Source organism: Micromesistius poutassou (genome assembly GCF_964030765.1).
Source record: "Micromesistius poutassou genome assembly, chromosome: 19".
NCBI classification, from domain to species: Eukaryota; Metazoa; Chordata; class Actinopteri; order Gadiformes; family Gadidae; genus Micromesistius; species Micromesistius poutassou.
Window position 1 is genome coordinate 8,249 of NC_140289.1, and position 26,569 is coordinate 34,817.

General features: G+C 47.1%; 2 protein-coding genes across 2 annotated transcripts in view; both read left to right on the forward strand.

The window, feature by feature from the left end:
• Positions 1-512: 512 nt before the first annotated feature.
• LOC311364195 (adhesion G protein-coupled receptor F5-like) lies at positions 513-24,119 on the forward strand (the record flags this gene model as incomplete). The annotated part of the gene is made up of 33 exons (XM_084484206.1): positions 513-620; positions 1,624-1,672; positions 1,864-2,001; positions 2,653-2,820; positions 3,323-3,364; positions 4,378-4,527; positions 4,790-4,961; positions 5,270-5,507; positions 5,653-5,785; positions 6,493-6,660; positions 6,993-7,100; positions 7,209-7,361; positions 8,069-8,236; positions 8,493-8,642; positions 8,751-8,903; positions 9,611-9,778; positions 10,473-10,625; positions 11,333-11,500; positions 11,757-11,906; positions 12,015-12,167; positions 12,875-13,042; positions 13,516-13,668; positions 16,895-17,004; positions 18,184-18,262; positions 18,387-18,587; positions 19,113-19,253; positions 19,543-19,721; positions 20,200-20,364; positions 20,491-21,888; positions 22,879-22,920; positions 23,026-23,085; positions 23,474-23,540; positions 24,046-24,119. 33 exons carry the CDS (start codon positions 513-515, stop codon positions 24,117-24,119), a joined length of 5,727 nt encoding a protein of 1,908 aa, XP_084340332.1.
• A 1,438-nt stretch (positions 24,120-25,557) lies between these two features.
• rmdn3 (regulator of microtubule dynamics 3) overlaps positions 25,558-26,569 on the forward strand; it is a gene marked incomplete at its 5' end in the record, with an annotated part of 7,021 nt that continues 6,009 nt past the window's right edge. The window contains one exon of the mRNA XM_084484207.1: positions 25,558-25,650. Coding sequence (XP_084340333.1) covers positions 25,558-25,650 — 93 coding nt within the window. The remainder of the gene's footprint in view (positions 25,651-26,569) is intronic.

Sequence of the window (26,569 nt, forward strand, 5' to 3'; positions counted from 1 at the left end):
ATTGATATAGGGTTAGAAACTACATATAACTATATCAACTATATAAACTCTATTTCCTGGGTCTCTCTCTCTGTAGATGATCCAGCAGCCCCAGGACACTTGGTGCTTCTGCGTTTCCCTTGTTGTGGTGATGATGTGATCGAGCCCCAGCCAAGGAACCTCCATTAAAGGACAGAGATCATCTGGCGCTCAATTCACTCACTTCATCGCCTGCTATGATGACATGAAGAATCACCCATTCATTGATAGCAAGGTCATAATGGTGTGAATCTGTGTGTAAGAATGTGTGTGCATGTGTATGAATATGTGTGTGTGAGTGAGTGAGTGAGTGAGTGAGTGATCGAGTGAGTGAGTGAGTGTGTGTGTGGCGGGCTGGGTATCTGAGAGCTGTTCCCAATCAGACTCTGCCAGGTGAGGCTGCTTAAACATATTACAATATGTTAAATACATATACAATCAAAAATGATATTCAAACGTCTGTTTTTTCCTGTATTTCCTCCCCTCTGACAGAAATGGCTACATTGACCCAGGGGCTGTCGGTCTGCAGCCTCCTCCTCCTGCTCTACCTCCTCCTGGAGTCTCGGGAGTCTCTCAAAGCTTTTGCTGGCTTGAAATCAGAGGTAGTGTTTATGAAATCCGAGGTAGTGTTTATGAAATCCGAGGTAGTGTTTATGAAATCAGAGGTAGTGTTTATGGAATCAGAGTTAGTGTTTATGAAATCAGAGGTAGTGTTTATGAAATCAGAGGTACTGTTTATGAAATCAGAGGTAGTGTTTATGAAATCCGAGGTACAAGTGATTATGAAATCCGAGGTAGTGTTTATGGAATCAGAGGTAGTGTTTATGAAATCAGAGGTAGTGTTTATGAAATCAGAGGTACAAGTGATTATGAAATCCGAGGTAGTGTTTATGAAATCAGAGGTAGTGTTTATGAAATCAGAGGTACAAGTGATTATGAAATCAGAGGTAGTGTTTATGAAATCAGAGGTACAGTGTTTATGAAATCAGAGGTAGTGTTTATGAAATCCGAGGTAGTGTTTATGAAATCAGAGGTACAAGTGATTATGAAATCCGAGGTAGTGTTTATGAAATCCGAGGTACAGTGTTTATGAAATCAGAGGTAGTGTTTATGAAATCAGAGGTACAGTGTTTATGAAATCCGAGGTAGTGTTTATGAAATCCGAGGTAGTGTTTATGGAATCAGAGGTAGTGTTTATGAAATCCGAGGTAGTGTTTATGAAATCAGAGGTAGTGTTTATGGAATCAGAGGTACAGTGTTTATGAAATGAGAGGTAGTGTTTATGAAATCCGAGGTAGTGTTTATGGAATCAGAGGTAGTGTTTATGAAATCCAGGGTAGTGTTTATGGAATCAGAGGTAGTGTTTATGAAATCAGAGGTAGTGTTTATGGAATCAGAGGTACAGTGTTTATGAGATCAGAGGTACAGTGTTTAAAAATCAGAGTGAGAGTTCATGATATCAGAAGTAGAGAGAACAGAGTGTAGGCTCCACCTCCAAAATTCTCTTGCAAACATCAGCCAAGGACACAACTATTGACATGCATGCATTGAATGTTGTCAGGCAAGTATTAAACAGGACTGTCCTCTTTGTGTCATGTGCCTCAGGACAACCCTATGCAAGAAATGTTACGCCAGAAAAGAGCAGCAAAAGACGGTTGGTCTTCAAACTAAACAACAAAAATTAAGTTATTAATTAAACTGGTTAAAACCTACCTGATATGTATGATGCCGTTCTAGTTCAGCCTCTAATGATGCCGTTCTAGTACAGCCTCTAATTATGATGTGCTGCGGTCAAGTACAGCATCACTAGAGGCTCCTACTTGATTTGACCTGTGACCCCTGCAGCGGCGGCGAATAACTGGACGTACGTGATCGAGGTCGAGATGAACGGTTCCTCAAGCCTCGTAGCCGCACTGAACAACATCAGCCTCCCGGTCATACTCAACAACATGACTCAGATCAACGACATTCAGATCACCACAGGTAGGGCGACCCGTGTGAAGCCACTGATCAGCACAGTACACCAGTATTATTGATGGTTGCTACACGTATTGACATCATTCTGTGGGTTTCCCTCCCACTGTTGTCCTTGCACTGTGTGTGCAGGACCCTCCAGGTCACACACATCACACGCATTAATGCCGCGTTCACACTACCTCCGTCCGTCGACGGGGATCTCATTGACTTGACTGCACGGGGGCTCTCGAAATGCGTCGTGGGTCCGTCTGTTCTGTCGGCTCTGTCCGTTGCCTTGCGTCGAAAAGTCAAAAAGTCGAGAAATGTTCAACTTTTCAGGCAGCGACGGATCCGTCGGCCAATCGGATCGCGTTATGCAAATATACACAGACACACTGTCCAATGAAATCCCCTTTGTAATACGACCCGGGAAAACACACGGATACGTCAAAAAAGCCTCCATCCTCCAACGGAAAGAGGCAGTGTGAACGCGGTGCAAGCTCCTCCTCCTACTGAAAGAGAACTAAAGCAGCCCTGCCCCCCAAGGAGGAGCCCTGGGGGGCTTCAGCGGCGGGTCAGGCGGACCTGCTCCCCCTCTAAAGCCCCCACCGCCCCACCGGCTCTACCTTAGCCGGCCGCCGCCATGACACCGCCGTTTTTTTGTCTGACTGTCCGCAGTATGCACGTCGGTGGGCGCGGGAGTGCAGTGCCGCTGTGAGGAAGGGTTCGTCTGGCCGAACGAGAGCTGCCTGGCCTACGGCGCCTGTGATGTCATCACCCAGGGCGGCGTCTGCGCCTGCATCAACGGCACCCCCCCCGACGGGCAGGCCTGTCAGCCAATCGAACGTGAGCTGCGTGCGACCCCCCCCCCCCCCTGCATGTGCGCATTACCCGTGTGTAACAAAGACAATGCTTCATGTCACTGAGGTGGCTGAAACACTCTGGGCTCCTCCAGACAGGACCGGTTTATTGTAGAAGTTTGTAGAGAATGACACATGGCCTGGGGCCTTACATTTACATTTAGGGCATTTAGCAGACGCTATTATCCAAAGCGACTGATGGTTAATGCACACATTCACCCACCGACGGCGGAGTCGACCACGCAGGGCGACAGCCAGCGGGTCAGGAGCTGGTCAGGGTGAGGGCGTCTCGCTCAGGGACACCTCCACACCCGGAGCTAGGAGGAGCCGGGATCGAACTAGCAACCTTCCGGTGACCAGCCGACCCGCTCTACCTTCTGGGCTAAGCCGACCTCCATGTGGCCATGCAGGAGGGCTCCCTGAGTGTGTGCGGTGATGGCTGGTTCAATCTGTGCACGTTGATTGCTCAATGCACAACCGGTGTGCAGCCTCACCCAGCCCCAGAGTCCAGTCGGTCTGCCTCGGGCCAGGTGAGGCTGCTGAAACCAGCCGTCATCCATCATCCACACACACTCCACACCGTCTTTAAACAGAAACACATCCATAGTGAACCTAGAGACAGAGACTAGTCCATAGTGAACCCAGAGACAGAGACTAGTCCATAGTGAACCTAGAGACAGAGACTAGTCCATAGTGAACCCAGAGACAGAGACTAGTCCATAGTGAACCTAGAGACAGAGACTAGTCCATAGTGAACCTAGAGACAGAGACTAGTCCATAGTGAACCTAGAGACAGAGACTAGTCCATAGTGAACCCAGAGACAGAGACTAGTCCATAGTGAACCTAGAGACAGACTAGTCCATAGTGAACCCAGAGACAGAGACTAGTCCATAGTGAACCCAGAGACAGAGACTAGTCCATAGTGAACCTAGAGACAGAGACTAGTCCATAGTGAACCCAGTCAACCTTAGCCAATATGTCTCGTAAGAATGTTGCTTCAAACAATAAGCTGAGGAATTGAGGAAGTGCCAGGGGTTCATCATGGGCTTCCAGTAAGAGCGAGGGTGTGTTCAGCCAAGGCCTCTAGGAATGTAAACAGAGGACTCTTCTATTGTGTTGTGCTTGCCCTTTGACAATGGTGATCACTTACGCCAAGGGATGATATGGTATGAGATCTGTAACAAAATAAAAATATAATTGTTTTCTGCCTCCTATAATCCGGTTCAGATCTCCTACCTCCTGGTTCCTGTCTCCTCCCTCCTGGTTCCTGTCTCCTTCCTCCTGGTTCCTGTCTCCTTCCTCCTGGTTCTTGTCTCCTTCCTCCTGGTTCTTGTCTCCTTCCTCCTGGTTCCTGTCTCCTTCCTCCTGGTTCTTGTCTCCTTCCTCCTGGTTCCTATCTCCTCCCTCCTGGTGCCCTGTCTCTGAGCTGCTTGCGGCTGCTTGAGGACGGCCGGGGCTGACGGTCGGCCGCTGGGGCGTGGGAGGGGGCGCGTGTGTGTGGCCGCAGACGGAGCCCGTTCTGAGTGTGTGTTGTGGCTGCAGTGCCGCAGGTGGTGGTGGTGGAGTTGGAGCTGGAGCTCGATCTCGTTGACCCGACGACCCTGGAGACTCTCCGCGCCCTGCTGGAGAACAACAGCTTCCCTCTGGCCCTCGGCCCTGCAGTGGAGATCACCGACATCAACATCACCACAGGTACCTCCACCCCCCCCCCCCCCCCCGGGCCTCCACCCTCCCCCAGGGGCCAGGTCTCCACCCTCCCCCGGGCCTCCACCCTCCCCCAGGGGCCAAGTCTCCACCCTCCCCAAGGTTGAGTTACTGAGTGGTTGAGTTAGAGTGGTTGATTAATGATACTGTGTCTTTCAAGATCAAGAGTGTTTTTACTTGATTTCCAGGTGTTACAACTACATTACAGTTTTCCAGCATGAATGAAAATATTGTGCTTTTCTGTCCTCAGTTTGCTATCCATTCACGGATGGGTTCCAATGCACATGTGAGGACCAGTATCGCTGGTCATGTGACAAGTGTCTTCTGTATGGGTCATGTGACAACATTACTGATGAGACGTGTGGATGCATCAATGCCCTTCCGCTTGATGAAGAATACTGCCAGCTCTCCCAACTCAGTACGTTCTCATGTCTGGTCAGAGTTTACATAAAAATGTGGATACAGCCAAGAATCTGAAGCTGTAACACTGTACAAGGCCTCAATTCTCCTTAATGTCCTTAATGTAAGAGTATTGACCCATACTGGGATTGATCAACTCATAGATATGGTTAAAACACTAACTTTAAAGACACCCTCACATTCATAGAAGTCATTATTTTAGAAGCGCTTTAGAATGTGTCATGATGATTTGAGGTGAATATCTCTGTGAAATCTCTGTGTCTATTCCAACTCTGAAATCAGCATTCCTTTGACTTTTGTCTCCAAACAGTCAATACAACTTGTCCTATCACAACTTCTCCACCTCCAACAACCACTTCTCCACCCCCATCCACCACTTCGTCACCTCCATCAACCACTTCGTCACCTCCAACAACCACTTCACCAACTCCATCAACCACTTCTCCACCTCCATCAACCACTTCTCCACCTCCATCAACCACTTCGTCACCTCCGACAACCACTTCTCCACCTCCATCCACAACTTCTCCACCCCCATCCACCACTTCGTCACCTCCATCAACAAGTAGGACTTTCAAAAGAGTTGGCTTCCTGTCAAACAGCAAATAGACACGTTCGAACCTCATGTATTTGAAATGGATACTTTCCCATGATGCACCTGTTCTCACTGCAGGTCCTCCAGTGGACTATGAGTACCTGACTATTATCGAGTTGAAAACCACAAATGTTACAGTGATAGAGGAACTGAGGAGCATCCTGGATAACATCAGCTACCCCTTCCCCATCGACAGCAACATACTGATATCTGAGGTCAACATCACCACAGGTGAAAACAAAGTTCTGCCAATGTTGTGAAATCGCTCCATGCAGATGACTGGGTCACAGGTTTGAAGTATCATGTATTTGCTTGTCTATCATGTTTGATGATGTGTTATGAATGTATTGAACAATCTCTGCTGGATTTCCTAGACATCTTTTGTGACTGTTTTGACCAAAAATGCAGGATTTTGAGGCAGCTCTTCCAAAGAAAATGCTGAGCAATTTGGGGTTATTTTTGTATGTTTTTAGCACTAAAGTTATGGTAATCAGGAAAGTATGCAGAAACATTTGTGATTTAATAATGTATCATATTTCATTCAAGCTATAGACAAGTTTTCCAGTAAGAATTAAACAAAATTGTAAAATTGTATCACTTAAAATATAAGTGCCATATTGTGTCCTAAACTCCAAAAACAAGCAAGGGAATTTGGAAATGGATGCGACATTTAGTATGAAGAAGTGTGATGATTGGTCAAACTGGCGCGAAAGTTAAACAATTGGTCAAATTTTCGCAAATGTTGCATTGAATTGACATATTTAGAAGCTCCCACTGATCCACATAGATTGGTCGATTTTCAGTGAATTGTTAGGATGCAAAATCACATATTCCTGGATAGAATGATAACACCTTTCCATCACAAATGTTAACTTTCGTCCACAAAAGAGTATCATTTGGACCAAATTTTCCACAACATTGTGCTTTTCTGTCCTCAGTTTGCTATCCATTCACGGATGGGTTCCAATGCACATGTGAGGACCAGTATCGCTGGTCATGTGACAAGTGTCTTCTGTATGGGTCATGTGACAACATTACTGATGAGACGTGTGGATGCATCAATGCCCTTCCGCCTGATGAAGAATACTGCCAGCTCTCCCAACTCAGTACGTTCTCATGTCTGGTCAGAGTTTACATAAAAATGTGGATACAGCCAAGAATCTGAAGCTGTAACACTGTACAAGGCCTCAATTCTCCTGAGTCCTTAATGTAAGAGTATTGACCCATACTGGGATTGATCAACTCATAGATATGGATAAAACACTAACTTTAAAGACACCCTCACATTCATATACTGTAAGTCATTATTTAAGAAGCACTTGAGAATGTGTTTTGATGATTTGCTCCTTTATTTAAGCAAGATAGGAGATGAATATCGGTGTTAAAGGACTATTCCAACTATGAAATCAGGATTCCTTTGACTTTTGTCTCCAAACAGTCAATACAACTTGTCCTATCACAACTTCTCCACCTCCAACAACCACTTCTCCACCTCCATCAACCACTTCTCCACCCCCATCCACCACTTCGTCACCTCCATCAACAAGTAGGACTTTCAAAAGAGTTGGCTTCCTGTCAAACAGCAAATAGACACGTTCGAACCTCATGTATTTGAAATGGATACTTTCCCATGATGCACCTGTTCTCACTGCAGGTCCTCCAGTGGACTATGAGTACCTGACTATTATCGAGTTGAAAACCACAAATGTTACAGTGATAGAGGAACTGAGGAGCATCCTGGATAACATCAGCTACCCCTTCCCCATCGACAGCAACATACTGATCTCTGAGGTCAACATCACCACAGGTGAAAACAAAGTTCTGCCAATGTTGTGAAATCGCTCCATGCAGATGACTGGGTCACAGGTTTGAAGTATCATGTATTTGCTTGTCTATCATGTTTGATGATGTGTTATGAATGTATTGAACAATCTCTGCTGGATTTCCTAGACATCTTTTGTGACTGTTTTGACCAAAAATGCAGGATTTTGAGGCAGCTCTTCCAAAGAAAATGCTGAGCAATTTGGGGTTATTTTTGTATGTTTTTAGCACTAAAGTTATGGTAATCAGGAAAGTATGCAGAAACATTTGTGATTTAATAATGTATCATATTTCATTCAAGCTATAGACAAGTTTTCCAGTAAGAATTAAACAAAATTGTAAAATTGTATCACTTGAAATATAAGTGCCATATTGTGTCCTAAACTCCAAAAACAAGCAAGGGAATTTGGAAATGGATGCGACATTTAGTATGAAGAAGTGCAATGATTGGTCAAACTGGCGCGAAAGTTAAACAATTGGTCAAATTTTCGCAAATGTTGCATTGAATTGACATATTTAGAAGCTCCCACTGATCCACATAGATTGGTCGATTTTCAGTGAATTGTTAGGATGCAAAATCACATATTCCTGGATAGAATGATAACACCTTTCCATCACAAATGTTAACTTTCGTCCACAAAAGAGTATCATTTGGACCAAATTTTCCACAACATTGTGCTTTTCTGTCCTCAGTTTGCTATCCATTCACGGATGGGTTCCAATGCACATGTGAGGACCAGTATCGCTGGTCATGTGACAAGTGTCTTCTGTATGGGTCATGTGACAACATTACTGATGAGACGTGTGGATGCATCAATGCCCTTCCGCCTGATGAAGAATACTGCCAGCTCTCCCAACTCAGTACGTTCTCATGTCTGGTCAGAGTTTACATAAAAATGTGGATACAGCCAAGAATCTGAAGCTGTAACACTGTACAAGGCCTCAATTCTCCTGAGTCCTTAATGTAAGAATATTGACCCATACTGGGATTGATCAACTCATAGATATGGTTAAAACACTAACTTTAAAGACACCCTCACATTCATAGAAGTCATTAACTTAGAAGCACTTTAGAATGTGTTTTGATCATTGCTCCTTGACTTTTGTCTCCAAACAGTCAATACAACTTGTCCTATCACAACTTCTCCACCTCCAACAACCACTTCTCCACCTCCATCAACCACTTCGTCACCTCCAACAACCACTTCTCCACCCCCATCCACCACTTCTCCACCCCCATCCACCACTTCGTCACCTCCATCAACAAGTAGGGCTTTGACAAGAGTTGGCTTCCTGTCAAACAGCAAATAGACATGTAAGAACGTCATGTATTTGAAATGGATACATTCCCATGATGCACCTGTTCTCACTGCAGGTCTTCCAGTGGTCTATGAGTACCTGACTACTATCGAGTTGAAAACCACAAACGTTACAGTGATAGAGGAACTGAGGAGCATCCTGGATAACATCAGCTACCCCTTCCCCATCGACAGAAACATAATGATCTCTGAGGTCAACATCACCACAGGTGAACACAAAGTTCTGCCAATGTTGTGTTATCGCTCTATGCAGATGACTGGGTCACAGGTTTGAAGTATCATGTATTTGCTTGTCTATCGTGTTTGACAATGTGTTATGACTGTATTGAACAGTCTCTGCTGGATTTCCCAGACATTTTTTGTGACTGCTGTGACCAAAAATGCAGGATTTTGAGGCAGCTCTTCCAAAGAAAATGCTGAGCAATTTGGGGTTATTTTTGTATGTTTTTAGCACTAAAGTTATGGGAATCAGGAAAGTATGCAGAAACATTTGTGATTTAATAATGTATCATATTTCATTCAAGCTATAGACATGTTTTCCAGTAAGAATTAAACAAAATTGTAAAATTGTATCACTTGAAATATAAGTGCCATATTGTGTCCTAAACTCCAAAAACAAGCAAAGGAATTTGGAAATGGATGCGACATTTAGTATGAAGAATTGCAATGATTGGTCAAACTGGCGGGAAAGTTAAACAATTGGTCAAATTTTTGCAAATGTTGCATTGAATTGACATATTTAGAAGCTCCCACTGATCCACATAGATTGGTCGATTTTCAGTGAATTGTTAGGATGCAAAATCATATGTTCCTGGATAGAATGATAACACCTTTCCATCACAAATGTTAACCTTCATCCACAAAAGAGTATCATTTGGACTAAATTTTCCACAACATTGTGCTTTTCTGTCCTCAGTTTGCTATCCATTCACGGATGGGTTCCAATGCACATGTGAGGACCAGTATCGCTGGTCATGTGACAAGTGTCTTCTGTATGGTCCATGTGACAACATTACTGATGAGACATGTGGATGCATCAATGCCCTTCCGCCTGATGAAGAATACTGCCAGCTCTCCCAACTCAGTACGTTCTCATGTCTGGTCAGAGTTTACATAAAAATGTGGATACAGCCAAGAATCTGAAGCTGTAACACTGTACAAGGCCTCAATTCTCCTGAGTCCTTAATGTAAGAGTATTGACCCATACTGGGATTGATCAACTCATAGATATGGTTAAAACACTAACTTTAAAGACACCCTCACATTCATAGAAGTCATTATTTTAGAAGCGCTTTAGAATGTATCATGATGATTTGAGGTGAATATCTCTGTGAAATCTCTGTGTCTATTCCAACTCTGAAATCAGCATTCCTTTGACTTTTGTCTCCAAACAGTCAATACAACTTGTCCTATCACAACTTCTCCACCTCCAACAACCACTTCTCCACCCCCATCCACCACTTCGTCACCTCCATCAACCACTTCGTCACCTCCAACAACCACTTCACCACCTCCATCAACCACTTCTCCACCTCCATCAACCACTTCTCCACCTCCATCAACCACTTCTCCATCTCCATCAACCACTTCGTCACCTCCAACAACCACTTCACCACCTCCATCCACAACTTCTCCACCCCCATCCACCACTTCGTCACCTCCATCAACAAGTAGGACTTTCAAAAGAGTTGGCTTCCTGTCAAACAGCAAATAGACACGTTCGAACCTCATGTATTTGAAATGGATACTTTCCCATGATGCACCTGTTCTCACTGCAGGTCCTCCAGTGGACTATGAGTACCTGACTATTATCGAGTTGAAAACCACAAATGTTACAGTGATAGAGGAACTGAGGAGCATCCTGGATAACATCAGCTACCCCTTCCCCATCGACAGCAACATACTGATATCTGAGGTCAACATCACCACAGGTGAAAACAAAGTTCTGCCAATGTTGTGAAATCGCTCCATGCAGATGACTGGGTCACAGGTTTGAAGTATTATGTATTTGCTTGTCTATCATGTTTGACGATGTGTTATGAATGTATGGAACAATCTCTGCTGGATTTCCTAGACATCTTTTGTGACTGTTTTGACCAAAAATGCAGGATTTTGAGGCAGCTCTTCCAAAGAAAATGCTGAGCAATTTGGGGTTATTTTTGTATGTTTTTAGCACTAAAGTTATGGGAATCAGGAAAGTATGCAGAAAAATTTGTGATTTAATAATGTATCATATTTCATTCAAGCTATAGACAAGTTTTCCAGTAAGAATTAAACAAAATTGTAAAATTGTATCACTTGAAATAAAAGTGCCATATTGTGTCCTAAACTCCAAAAACAAGCAAGGGAATTTGGAAATGGATGCGACATTTAGTATGAAGAAGTGCGATGATTGGTCAAACTGGCGGGAAAGTTAAACAATTGGTCAAATTTTCGCAAATGTTGCATTGAATTGACATATTTAGAAGCTCCCACTGATCCACATAGATTGGTCGATTTTTAGTGAATTGTTAGGATGCAAAATCACATATTCCTGGATAGAATGATAACACCTTTCCATCACAAATGTTAACTTTCGTCCACAAAAGAGTATCATTTGGACCTAATTTTCCACAACATTGTGCTTTTCTGTCCTCAGTTTGCTATCCATTCACGGATGGGTTCCAATGCACATGTGAGGACCAGTATCGCTGGTCATGTGACAAGTGTCTTCTGTATGGGTCATGTGACAACATTACTGATGAGACGTGTGGATGCATCAATGCCCTTCCGCCTGATGAAGAATACTGCCAGCTCTCCCAACTCAGTACGTTCTCATGTCTGGTCAGAGTTTACATAAAAATGTGGATACAGCCAAGAATCTGAAGCTGTAACACTGTACAAGGCCTCAATTCTCCTGAGTCCTTAATGTAAGAATATTGACCCATACTGGGATTGATCAACTCATAGATATGGTTAAAACACTAACTTTAAAGACACCCTCACATTCATAGAAGTCATTAACTTAGAAGCACTTTAGAATGTGTTTTGATCATTGCTCCTTGACTTTTGTCTCCAAACAGTCAATACAACTTGTCCTATCACAACTTCTCCACCTCCAACAACCACTTCTCCACCTCCATCAACCACTTCGTCACCTCCAACAACCACTTCTCCACCCCCATCCACCACTTCTCCACCCCCATCCACCACTTCGTCACCTCCATCAACAAGTAGGGCTTTGACAAGAGTTGGCTTCCTGTCAAACAGCAAATAGACATGTAAGAACGTCATGTATTTGAAATGGATACATTCCCATGATGCACCTGTTCTCACTGCAGGTCTTCCAGTGGTCTATGAGTACCTGACTACTATCGAGTTGAAAACCACAAATGTTACAGTGATAGAGGAACTGAGGAGTATCCTGGATAACATCAGCTACCCCTTCCCCATCGACAGAAACATAATGATCTCTGAGGTCAACATCACCACAGGTGAACACAAAGTTCTGCCAATGTTGTGTTATCGCTCTATGCAGATGACTGGGTCACAGGTTTGAAGTATCATGTATTTGCTTGTCTATCGTGTTTGACAATGTGTTATGACTGTATTGAACAGTCTCTGCTGGATTTCCCAGACATTTTTTGTGACTGCTGTGACCAAAAATGCAGGATTTTGAGGCAGCTCTTCCAAAGAAAATGCTGAGCAATTTGGGGTTATTTTTGTATGTTTTTAGCACTAAAGTTATGGGAATCAGGAAAGTATGCAGAAACATTTGTGATTTAATAATGTATCATATTTCATTCAAGCTATAGACATGTTTTCCAGTAAGAATTAAACAAAATTGTAAAATTGTATCACTTGAAATATAAGTGCCATATTGTGTCCTAAACTCTAAAAACAAGCAAAGGAATTTGGAAATGGATGCGACATTTAGTATGAAGAATTGCAATGATTGGTCAAACTGGCGGGAAAGTTAAACAATTGGTCAAATTTTTGCAAATGTTGCATTGAATTGACATATTTAGAAGCTCCCACTGATCCACATAGATTGGTCGATTTTCAGTGAATTGTTAGGATGCAAAATCATATGTTCCTGGATAGAATGATAACACCTTTCCATCACAAATGTTAACCTTCATCCACAAAAGAGTATCATTTGGACTAAATTTTCCACAACATTGTGCTTTTCTGTCCTCAGTTTGCTATCCATTCACGGATGGGTTCCAATGCACATGTGAGGACCAGTATCGCTGGTCATGTGACAAGTGTCTTCTGTATGGGTCATGTGACAACATTACTGATGAGACGTGTGGATGCATCAATGCCCTTCCGCCTGATGAAGAATACTGCCAGCTCTCCCAACTCAGTACGTTCTCATGTCTGGTCAGAGTTTACATAAAAATGTGGATACAGCCAAGAATCTGAAGCTGTAACACTGTACAAGGCCTCAATTCTCCTGAATCCTTAATGTAAGAGTATTGACCCATACTGGGATTGATCAACTCATAGATATGGTTAAAACACTAACTTTAAAGACACCCTCACATTCATAGAAGTCATTATTTTAGAAGCACTTTAGAATGTGTTTTGATGATTTGCTCCTTGACTTTTGTCTCCAAACAGTCAATACAACTTGTCCTATCACAACTTCTCCACCTCCAACAACCACTTCTCCACCTCCATCAACCACTTCTCCACCCCCATCCACCACTTCGCCACCTCCATCAACAAGTAGGGCTTTCAAAAGAGTTGGCTTCCTGTCAAACAGCAAATAGACACGTTCGAACCTCATGTATTTGAAATGGATACTTTCCCATGATGCACCTGTTCTCAATGCAGGTCCTCCAGTGGTCTATGAGTACCTGACTACTATCGAGTTGAAAACCACAAATGTTACAGTGATAGAGGAACTGAGGAGCATCCTGGATAACATCAGCTACCCCTTCCCCGTCGACAGCAACATACTGATCTCTGAGGTCAACATCACCACAGGTGAACACAAAGTTCTGCCAATGTTGTGTTATCGCTCTATGCAGATGACTGGGTCACAGGTTTGAAGTATCATGTATTTGCTTGCTGCTTTGCATGTTAGTGCCATATTCCTAAACTCCATAAACAAGCAAATGAATATGTAAATAGATGTGAAATTTAGTATAGAGAAGTGCAATGATTGGAAAAATCCATGAGAAAGTTAAACAATTTGTCAAATATGCGTTTCGTTACGTTGAATGAATATATATGGAAGCTCCAGCTGAACCACATAGATTGGCCAATTTTTTAGTTTTGAATAACTGTACATTCCTGGATAGACTGACAGTTTTCCATCACAAAATGTTTCCCTTTGAACATGAAAACTTTGTTTGTGTTTTTCTGCCCTCAGTATGCTATCCTTTCAGGGCTGGGTTCCAATGCACATGTGAGGACCAGTATCGCTGGCCATGTGACAAGTGTCTTCTGTATGGTTCATGTGAGCCATACAGTCCAGCCACACAGAACACTACCGGGGACACGTGTGGCTGCATCAATGCCCTTCCTCCTGATGAAGAATACTGCCAGCTCTCCAATCAAATCCCATTCAGTACGCATTAATAGCTGAACAATTCTCCTCTCAACTATTCAAACTACAATCTTTATTAAAAACAAATTACTTAAGTAATTATTTTCACTTTTTTCCCAAACAGATTCCACTTTTTGTGCTTTACCCCCCACTCCTCCACCCACCTCCCCCACCTCTCCTCCACCCACCTCCACCACCTCTCCTCCAACGACCCCCATCACCTCTCCTCCACCCAACTCCACCACCTCTCCTCCACCCACCTCCACCACCTCTCCTCCACCCACCTCCACCACCTCTCCTCCAGCGACCCCCATCACCTCCACCACCTCTCCTCCAACGACCTCCATCACCTCCACCACCTCTCCTCCACCCACCTCCACCACCTCTCCTCCAACCACCTCCACCACCTCTCCTCCACCCAACTCCACCACCTCTCCTCCACCCACCTCTCCTCCAACCACCTCCACCACCTCTCCTCCAACCACCTCCACCACCTCTCCTCCAACAACCTCCACCACCTCTCCTCCACCCACCTCCACCACCTCTCCTCCACCCAACTCCACCACCTCTCCTCCAACCACCTCCACCACCTCTCCTCCAACGACCCCCATCACCTCCACCACCTCTCCTCCACCCAACTCCACCACCTCTCCTCCACCCACCTCCACCACCTCTCCTCCACCCTCCTCCACCACCTCTCCTCCAACGACCCCCATCACCTCCACCAACTCCACCACCTCTCCTCCAACAACCCCCATCACCTCCACCAACTCCACCACCTCTCCTCCAACCACCTCCACCACCTCTCCTCCAACCACCTCCACCACCTCTCCTCCAACGACCCCCACCACCTCCACCACCTCTCCTCCAACGACCCCCATCACCTCCACCACCTCTCCTCCAACCACCTCCACCACCTCTCCTCCAACCACCTCCACCACATCTCCTCCAACCACCTCCACCACCTCTCCTCCACCCAACTCCACCACCTCTCCTCCAACGACCCCCATCACCTCCACCAACTCCACCACCTCTCCTCCAACGACCCCCATCACCTCCACCAACTCCACCACCTCTCCTCCAACGACCCCCATCACCTCCACCAACTCCACCACCTCTCCTCCAACCACCTCTCCTCCAACCACCTCCACCACCTCTCCTCCAACGACCCCCATCACCTCCACCACCTCTCCTCCAACCACCTCCACCACCTCTCCTCCAACGACTCCCATCACCTCCACCACCTCTCCTCCAACCACCTCCACCACCTCTCCTCCAACGACCCCCATCACCTCCACCACCTCTCCTCCAACCACCTCCACCACCTCTCCTCCAACCACCTCCACCACATCTCCTCCAACCACCTCCACCACCTCCACCACCTCTCCTCCAATGACCCCCATCACCTCCACCACCTCTCCTCCAATGACCCCCATCACCTCCACCACCTCTCCTCCAACGACCCCCATCACCTCCACCACCTCTCCTCCAATGACCCCCACCACCTCTCCTCCACCCACCTCCACCAGCTCTCCTCCAACAGGTAAGACTGAGAAGGTGGTTTACTCAAATCCAAACCGGTTGCACGACATTTCACTTCACTTTCACTTTTCATTATCAATTCCTAATTACCAAGAAATCACAAGATCAGGATTCACACACGAGGCATTGGTTAAACAGTCGTCGTAGCAACAGAAAGATGTTGTAGATGAGACAAAGTAGGTCAAAGATGATGGAGGACTTGTGATAGATGACAATCACTGCATCACAACCACAGCCCATACTACGTATGGTATAGGTATATAGCACCTTCTAATGCTCCACGCAGCAACACATGAAGAGACAGCACGAGTCTGACTGGAGACTGACTGGCTGACTGGGCTGACTGCTGACTGGGATGAGTGCTGACTGGGATGAGTGGTGACTGGGATGAGTGGTGACTGGGATGAGTGCTGACTGGGATGAGTGGTGACTGGGATGGATGTTGACTGGGCTGAGTGGTGACTGGGATGAGTGGTGACTGGGATGAGTGGTGACTTGGCTGAGTGGTGACTGGGCTGAGTGCTGACTGGGCTGAGTGGTGACTGGGATGAGTGGTGACTGGGATGAGTGGTGACTGGGATGAGTGGTGACTGGGATGAGTGGTGACTGGGATGGATGTTGACTGGGCTGAGTGGTGACTGGGATGAGTGGTGACTGGGATGAGTGGTGACTGGGATGAGTGGTGACTGGGATGGATGTTGACTGGGTTGAGTGGTGACTCCACCTACACCATGGGTCAGCAGGTGTCTCAGGCCACCGTACAATAGACCACCACACACTGCAGAGGTTCACCTGGGACCGTTTGAAACAGCAGAAACTACACCACCAACAACTACACAAACACCAGCTGCCATTCTTGGTACTGCAAGCAACTACTACAGCAGCAAATGCTAGACACTATGCTATTGCTCACCCCCACAGTAGAATATGTATGTTGTATGTCGTACTTAGTTATAGCACTTGGTTCTATGAACATCCTTACTGTACCTTACTGTTGTTGTTCCTCTTTCTTCTGACAAATGTACGCATTGTAAGTCGCTTTGGCTAAAAGCGTCTGCTAAATGCCCTGAATGTAAATGTAAATGAAGAATATAAAGCGTTTTCTCATGTGACTTTCAGCTGCGATCGAGTTGGACATGTCAGTGACCCTAGACCTGGATTTCACTGAGGAACTGAATAATCCAGCGAGCAGTCAGTTCATAGAGCTGAGAGATAGAGTGGAGTCAGCGGTGGGTCTCGGTCCAGACACATTCTGTTGTAGACGTGACAGACCTGAGCTCACAGTCTGCTTCTCTCACAGCTGCAGGCAAACTATGGATCTCTCCAAGGATTCAGTTCGGTTCGCGTGCGAGGATTCAGGTACCATGTCCGATATTATTATAGGATGCATACCAACCATACCAATATCATGTCTATATATATATATATATATATATATATATATTCAGATCGTTGATGACAACCTATATGATGGGGCTGGCTGCTAACAGGATGCTAACGGGATGCTAACAGGATGCTAACGGGATGCTAACAGGATTCTAACGGGATGCTAACAGGATGCTAACAGGATGCTAACGGGATGCTAACAGGATGCTAACGGGATGCTAACGGATTGTTCTGTTTGCCAGTGAGGGGAGTGTCGTCGTAGCCTTCACTATCGTGACAGCCATGGCGACTCCTGGACAGTTGGCGGCCGCCAACGGGAACCTCGGGCAGAGCTTTGTGGACATCGCCCCGGTGACAGGCTTCACCACAGCATCCTACTTCAGTCAGTAACAAAGATATGATGAGGAGACTCATATGATACTCCTGATACTCCTATACTTATACTCATATGATACTTATACTCATATGATACTTATACTCCTTTGATATTTATACTCCTATGACATTATACTCATATGATAGATACTTATCCTCATATGATACTTATCCTCATATGATACTTATCCTCATATGATAGATAGTTATCCTCATATGATACTTATACTCATATGATAGATACTTATCCTCATATGATAGATACTTATACTCATATGATAGATACTTATCCTCATATGATAGATACTTATACTCATATGATAGATACTTATCCTCATATGATAGTTATACTTATATGATAGGTAGTTATACTCATATGAGATAGTTATCCTCATATGATACTTATCCTCATATGACAGATACTTATCCTCATATGACAGATACCCCTGCACATACTCCTATGATGTTCGTGTGAGTGTAAACCCCTCGTTCTGCCCCCCCCCACCCTGACAGGCCCAGACCGCATCACCTTCCGCAGCCCCGTGTACACGGGCCAGTCCCGGACCCTGAGCTGTGGACCCCCCCCTGCCCTGGGCCTCGGGGACCAGTCGGGCGTCACCTGGACCCTGGGCACCAACACCGTCCAGACCCAAGGCCGCTTCCAGATAACCAACGGCCCCGGCAGCTCCCGGCTGACCATCCGCCGCCTGATCCCGGCGGACAGAGGTGAGTCCCCGGGATCCATCCCTCCCCCCCCCCGCCGCCGCCAGCATCGCCCCCCCCCCCCCCCCCGCGTGTTGACTGATCATGTCCGCCTCTGTGCCCCCTCTGTGTCGTTGGTTCGTCTCAGCTATGTTCACCTGCACAATGCGGCTGCAGGGCGGGTCTCTGACGTTCATCCAGAACGGGAGCTTCACCGCGGCGACCCTGCTGGAGGCCCCGGTCATCGAGGTCAACAGGCTGAGCAACGCCGTCTGCACGGCCCTCAGCGTGCCGCGGGTATGCTGCGTCCAGCCGCCCTACAAGACCCAGTGGCTAAATGTGGGCCCAGGTAAGCACCACCCTACTAATTGCAGGTCCAACTGTAAACTATTTTTCATATGAAAGAGACTCCCAAGAGGAGTCCAGCCGTACAAGCCCCCCCCGCCCCGCACACAAACACAGATAATATCTAACTTTATCAGAACCGCTCAGCAATTCTATATTTTATCACAAATGTTCATCACTTTATCACTTCATCACTTTAGCCATTTGTTTAACTTGTTTTAGCCATTTTACATAAAAAAAACGGTGTGCATGTTTACATAGATGACTTGACTTTTGAACTCTGTTAAAATCTTTTCACTTGATTTAAGCCAACATTCAACATTTCTTCACGTCTTAAATGCATTCAAAAACGCATTTTCTAGCTGGAACCAAAGTCCTACCCTCAGGTATCGCCCTAGCTTCAGAAAGAGCTTTTATGTACCCAAAGATTAAAAAAAAAAAAAAAAGTCTAACCTTTTTTTTTTTTTAAAGGACAGAAGCTGCATGGAATACACAGGCTGTAAACGTTGCCACCCTTTGTCCTCCACAGAGCAGCAGGCGGAGCAGGGAAACTGTGTGACATACGTCTACAGGTTCGACTGTGCGGTCGAACCTGCGTTCGATACCAAAATATGCAGCGTCAGAGACAACCCCACCTTCAATGTGAGCAGCCGGATCAACATCATCACAGGTCAGCTCGTGGTTTCGAGACGCCTAGAGAGACAAAGTCTAGAATAGCCACGCTCGTGTTGAAAGCTGCTGTGGGTTACAGCCGTACAGAGGGAGGAAACGAGTGTCGAGGTTGTCCCTGAGCGAGACGCCTCTCACCCTGACTGCTCCCGAACGAGCTGGCTGTTGAACGTGTGAATGAATGGGTGAATGTTTGGCAACATTGTAAAGCGCTTTAAGTGGCCACTGTTTAGAAGAGCGCGTGTGAATGCCGTCCACTCTCTCTCTTGTGTTTGTTTGTCGTGTCGTAGACTTCACCTGTAACAACGCGCTGTACGGCCCGGGCCAGGTGGGGACAGAGTCCAGCCCCAGATGTGGGCCCGGTCTGGAGGGGGAGCGCCTAGCTGTGTGCCAGGCCAACGGGGAGTGGCGGACGCTGGTCAACACCTGCGTCTTGACCAAGATCAATGAGCTGCTGACACAGTCCGAGGTACACAGCATTGGACGGATTATATACCAGCTTGTGGTGCGTCTGTCCGACATTTACATTGAGGGCATTTAGCAGACGCTTTTATCCAAAGCCACTTACAATGAGGACATTTGTCAGAAGAAAGAGAAACATTATATCGCTGCCGGTACAGTAAAGGTGCTAATAGAAACAAGTGCAGTCACTAACAATTTTTAGGTTAACCCATTCCCTGTATACACTAACCATCACTAGGTTAACCCATTCCCCGTATACACTAACCATCACTAGGTTAACCCATTCCCCGTATACAACAAAGATAGCTAGGATAAGATGCTACATAATGCTAAGTACTAAGTACTATTTTTAAGTGCAAGGAAGGATGTACACCATACAATAAGTGTGTAAGAGAGGTGTGGAGGGGTTAGATTATCCTCTGCAATAAAATCATAACACAATATGCTTCATCTTAATACGATATTTAATTTTTTTCTCTTTTCAGAGTTTGAACCAGAATTCTGTTGCCACATTCGTGGATGATCTCAGCGACGTGGTCACTTCCAACGTTACCCAGATAACGCAGTCCCCGGCCACCATTTCAGCCATCGTCGACATCCTGACCGCCGTGGGCAACGTGAGCACAGGCATCGTGGAGGACACCATGCAGGTGAGTGGCGTCCCTCAGGGCTCTGACCCCGACACGGTGACACGGTGACGCGGTGACGCGGTGACACGCCCTCGGGATGCGGGCAGGAGGAACCATGTGTGCTCAACCCACGTCTTCTCTCTGCAGAACATCCTGAACACGGTGGATGTGATCGTGGGCGACGCCACCATCGCCTCGTGGGCGGAGCTGAACGACAACGCAACCCTCAACACCAGCTCCTTGTTCCTGAGCTCCATGGAGACCATCACCAGCTTCCTGACCGGGGACTTCTCCATCGCCACGCCCAGCATCCTGCTGAACAGAACCCGCTTCAACGACTCCTTCACGGCCGACGTCAACTCCAGCCTGACGATCGACCTCACGAACACCAGCCTCACGGACGTCTTCATCACCACCATCACCTTCTCCACCCTCGACAACGTCCTGCCCCCCCGCAACGGCAGCTTCAACGCCAGCGAGGACGCCAACGCCACCGGCGTGGAGAACCGGATCAACGCGGCGGTGGTGCTGATCCAGCTGAACGAGTCCAGGGAGCTGCGGCCCAACCTGAGGCTGTCCTACAGCAAGCTGAACGTCTCTCTCACCGAGGACCCGCAGTGCGTCTTCTGGAACTTCGAGCTGCTGGACTCGCAGGGCGGCTGGGACGACGAGGGCTGCACCGTCGACACGGACCAGGACGACCCGGACGTGGTGGTCTGCAACTGTGACCACCTGACCTCCTTCTCCCTGCTCATGTCCACGGGCCTGCCCCCCGACGCCAAGAAGGCCCTGGACATCATCACCTACATCGGCGTGGCCATCTCCATCGTCAGCCTGGTGATCTGCCTGGTCATCGAGGCGCTCACCTGGAAGGCCATGACCAGGAACACCACCTCCTTCCTGCGCCACGTCTCGCTGGTCAACATCGCCGTGTCCCTGCTCATCGCCGACATCTGGTTCATCATCGGCGCCGCCATCACCTCGGAGAGGGACGAGACGGAGAAGGTGCCCCTGGCGGCGTGCAGCGCGGCCACCTACTTCATCCACCTCTTCTACCTGGCGCTCTTCTTCTGGATGCTGGTGTCGGCGCTGCTGCTCTTCTACCGGACCGTCATGGTCTTCTCCCACATGTCCAAGTCCACCATGCTGGCCATCGGCTTCTCGCTGGGCTACGGCGCGCCCCTGATCATCGCCTCGGTGACGGTGGCGGCCACGGCGCCGCAGTCGCCCCCGGGTTACATCCGGGACAACAACGGCTGCTGGCTGAGGTGGGAGGACACCTACGCCCTGCTGGCCTTCATCATCCCCGCCGGGGTCATCGTCCTCGTCAACTTCGTCATCATCGTCGTGGTGCTGGTGAAGATGCTGCGGCGCGGCGTGGAGGGCAGCCAGCCCGAGGAGAAGAACACGCTGCTGGTCATCTTCCGGTGCGTGGCCATCTTGTTCCCCACCTTCGGGCTCACCTGGGCCCTCGGCGTCGGGATCATGGTGGCTCCCCAGAACCTGGGGCTCCACGTCACCTTTGCGTTGTTCAACTCCTTGCAGGTATGTGGACGTGATGTCGTGCGTTTACATTTAGGAGCAGGCGCTTTTATCCAAAGCGACTGATAAGTACATTTGTCAGGAGATACGATACAGCGGTACAGTAAGGACGTTAATAGAACCTAGATAGTGCTGAGCAGAGCAACTAACAATCACTAGGTTAACCCATTACCCGTATATACTAGGGTTACCAGACGTCCCCGGATTTCACTGTGACTGAAAGAAAGATCCCCCCCCCCCCCCCCCCCCCCGGTCAACAATCCCGTCCGCCTGCAACCCCCCACAACAATCCCGTCCGACCACAAACCCCGCCCCCCCCCACAACAATCCCGTCCGACCACAAACCCTCCCCACCCCCCCCGCCCCGGTCAACAATCCCGTCCGGGCAGTGTCCCCGTTTTCGTTCTCTATGACAAAAACAAACTACATGTTTGGAGGTTTTGGAGGACAGCCGGGCTTTAGAGAGTCTCTCATTGTGTCAAGTCTTTCAGTCTTATATGAGTCTTATATGTATATATTGTATATATTGAGTCTTATATTATATTATATATAAGTCTTTATATGAGTGTGGCCTGGGCCTTGGAATCGCACCCTACTATTCCATTTCAACAATGGAAGTCAAAGGTTAACCTTTGTAAAAAAAAATAATAATAATAAAAAACATTTAACAAACCAAAACACTTTGATCTTCAAATATATCTAAACACATTTTCGACGTCATTTATACTTTTTTCAGACTCGACAGTTTTAACTTCTCACCCGCTTCGTATGTTTTCAGTTGGTCTTCGGTTGACGCTAGAGCGTGATGACGTCACGCGCTCCAGCTTTGGGCGCGAAGGTTCAGAAAGCGCTCGGGTCCACTGGCAGCCACAGGGGGGCGCTGTGTCCCGGGCTAGATTTAAATGCTCAAGAGCTGAAATGTTGTGTTTTATTAAATGGTGATATGGGAGGATTAAGACTAAGAGTTATCCTCATCTATGATTTTCTTTTCAGGGTTTCTTCATTCTTGTGTTCGGGACCCTAATGGACTCAAAGGTATTCTATCTAAGTATTTCATTACAGAATGGACTGTATACAGTCGTAGTTTTAATGATGAAAAATACAAAATAAGGATTTGTGACCTGCTTGTTGCTCCTTCAGATCCGAGCTGCTCTGTCCAAAACCGTCCCGGGCCTCAGCTCCTCCTCCAACCAGACCAGGGTTCGTAATCACCTCCATCTACCTCCATCTACCCCCATAGACCTCCATCTACCTCCATCTACCTCCATAGACCTCCATCTACCTCCATAGACCTCCATCTACCTCCATAGACCTTCATCTACCTCCATAGACCTCCATCTACCTCCATCTACCTCCATAGACCTCCATCTACCTCCATAGACCTCCATCTACCTCCATAGACCTCCATCTGGTCTCCATTTGCCTTTAGCTTAGATTAAGGATATTATGCATATGTTGGACTAACCCACCCCACCAAACCCTTACCTTAACCTCACCAGACCTTAACCACACCAGACCCTTACCTTAACCACACCAGACCCTTACCTTAACCACAGCCTTACCTTAGCCCTGTGTCTTGTGTTCTCAGAGTACGAGCGGCGGAGCCTCGTCTTCTGGAGGATGGGCTCTCTTCAACAGGATACGAGGACGACGCGGTGAGACAGACAGACGGACAGACAGACAGACAGACAGAGGGACAGACAGACAGACAGAGGGACAGACAGACAGACAGACAGAGGGACAGACAGACAGAGGGACAGACAGGGACAGACAGACAGAGGGACAGACAGACAGATAGACAGACAGACAGATAGACCGACAGACAGAGGGACAGACAGACAGACAGAGGGACAGACAGACAGACAGACAGACAGAGGGACAGACAGGGACAGACAGACAGAGGGACAGACAGACAGATAGACCGACAGACAGAGGGACAGACAGATAGAGGGACAGACAGACAGAGGGACAGACAGACAGACAGGCAGGCAGACAGACAGACAGAGGGACAGACAGACAGACAGACAGAGGGACAGCGGGACAGACAGACAGACAGAGGGACAGACAGACAGACAGACAGAGGGACAGACAGACAGACAGGCAGACAGACAGACAGACGATATCACCCTCACCTTGACACCATGCCTCTCTCTCTTCCAGATGTGTACCACGTGTCGAGCGCGGCGAACAACAGCAGCTCCAACGGCGCGTCGGAGTCCTTCATCTCCACTTGATTCTGACCGTTTGTTATTCAATCTTAACGCTGTGACGTAACGCTGAGCACTTTTCATTACTTGCAGGGAATATTAAATATGGGGATTGTTCCTTTCACCGAGATTCTGTGGGAAGTTTTTACAGCTGTGCTGAATTATTTTTATTTGTTTTGTATTTGAACTCTCAATAAAAGTTGTACATGTTATGTTTTAGACAGTATTGATTATATACTGCGTTTTGTCATTGTCTTTTACAATTTAAAATATTGACATACATATGAGACTTCAGTAAGTAAGAATTAGGATACATAGCTGTAATACAGGAGCTGAGACAGACAAAAGGTCAATATGTTTGTAATACTATGTGGCAGGGTCAGGAAACACCATATAATATTACTTTGCACAACTTCATTGGAAATTTGGAAACTGAAATCGAAATAATTTGAGCATTGTATGCATATACAGTCATTTATATATATATATATATATATATATATATAGTCATCCCGTTTCACCCTTGGCATTCAAGAAAGTTTCAGAAGTAGTGAAACATTAACTGACAATTAACTAAATATATTTTAAAAAACAACGGACCATAGACTTTACATGGTTTCAACGTGTCAACATTCTCTCACCTGAGCGGGGCGCTGTTGTACTCGTCATTAAACCGTAGAAATAAACACTACAACAACTACAGTGAATGAAGGGGGAAACATAAGTACTTATTAACCACTCCATACTGGTCAGCATACTGGTACTCGCTTTTACCAGCATTCTAAAGGCAAAGTACATATGTTGTACTGCGAGGGGGGCTTTTATTGTTGAAGGGGCGAGACAATTTCAAGCCGGAAGTGCACATTCTTCTTCCGCCTGCCGGTTGACAGGACGAGATACGTAAATAAACGAACAACGCATGTTTACGAAATACGGCAATATCGTTCTCTAATTGTTCAGGCGATGGCGCGACTCATATCGAGATATTAATAACTATATGTAGGTTGAATTATATTATTATTATTATTATACATCGTTAGATTTAGATACAGCGAACGTTAGATGACTTTTGATCAGATACTTCTTGATACTATTAGATACTACTAACGTGAATGTTAGATACTACCATAGAGCTAGATCACTTTAGATAAGATACTACTAGATAGAGCTGGATTACTTTACGCAAGATACTGCTGAATAATACGAGGTACCATTAGTTTACGCTCCGGCCCCAGCGGTGCCTTCTGCTCCAGTGGTTCAGTAGTAGGACATGTTGTGACGAAAGGTCACCAGGTCGGGGTCAAGCCAGGGGTCAAAGGTCGTCACAGCAGCATCAGAGGAAACAGGCGTCTCCTCTGCAGTACCGGGGCGGCGGCGGAGGACACAGTCTACGTTAGATGGACGGTGCCGGTCGCGTCTTGGTCGCCGTTGTTGTCTAAAGAAGCGCGCATCGCCGTCCGGTGAGATGCTCCCCCAGCTGGGGCGGAAGGGTCTGGTGGGACTGGCGGTGGGGGCCACCGCGGGCCTGGGACTCATCGCGTTGATCATCTACCAGGAGGTGAGGAGGAGGAGGATGATGATGAGGAGGAGCAGCAGGTGCCAGCAGGAGGTGCTGGAGAACGTGCCACTGCTCCCTCCTCCTCCCCCCCCCAACCACCTGGTGCTCTGCTCGGACCACCTGGATGCGGAAGGTAGGTCGAAGGAGGCTGCCGAGAAAGTACCGCGCACGTGTGTGTGTGTGTGTGTGTGTGTGTGTGTGTGTGTGTGTGTGTGTGTGTGTGTGTGTGTGTGTGTGTGTGTGTGTGTGTGTGTGTGTGTGTGTGTGTGAGACACACCACAGTATAGTAGTCAGGTCGGTTGTTTTAGTCCACCTCCTCTAAAGGATTTAGAGGAGCAAGTCTCCGACCCCGGAGGGAACAAACCTTGAGACGGAACCTGAGGAGACCACTTTGAGGGGGGGGGGGGGGGCAGATATAAAGTCAGCACTGCAAGCAAAACAAGGCGGTTGGACGGTTGCAAAACAAACATTGAACGGCTGCGGTCAGGTCGTGGTGTTCCTCTCTCCCTGTGGACACACACACACACACACACACACACACACACACATATGACATGCCGCCCCACACTATGTCATGTCCAGCAGGAGCGTGACTCCTCTCTCCTTCTCTCCTCCTCCTCTCTCCTCTCCTCCTCCTCTCCTCCTCTCTCCTCCTCTCCTCTCTCTCCTCCTCTCCTCTTCTCCTCCTCTCTCCTCTCCTCTTCTCCTTCTCTCTCCTCCTCTCCTCCTCTCTCCTCCTCTCCTCTCTCCTCCTCTCCTCCTTCTCTCCTCCTCTCCTCTCTCTCCTCCTCCTCTCCTCCTCTCCTCTCTCTCTCCTCCTCTCTCCTCCTCTCCTCTCTCTCCTCCTCTCTCCTCCTCCTCCTCTCCTCTCTCTCCTCCCCTCCTCCTCCTCTCCTCCTCTCCTCTCTCTCCTCTCTCC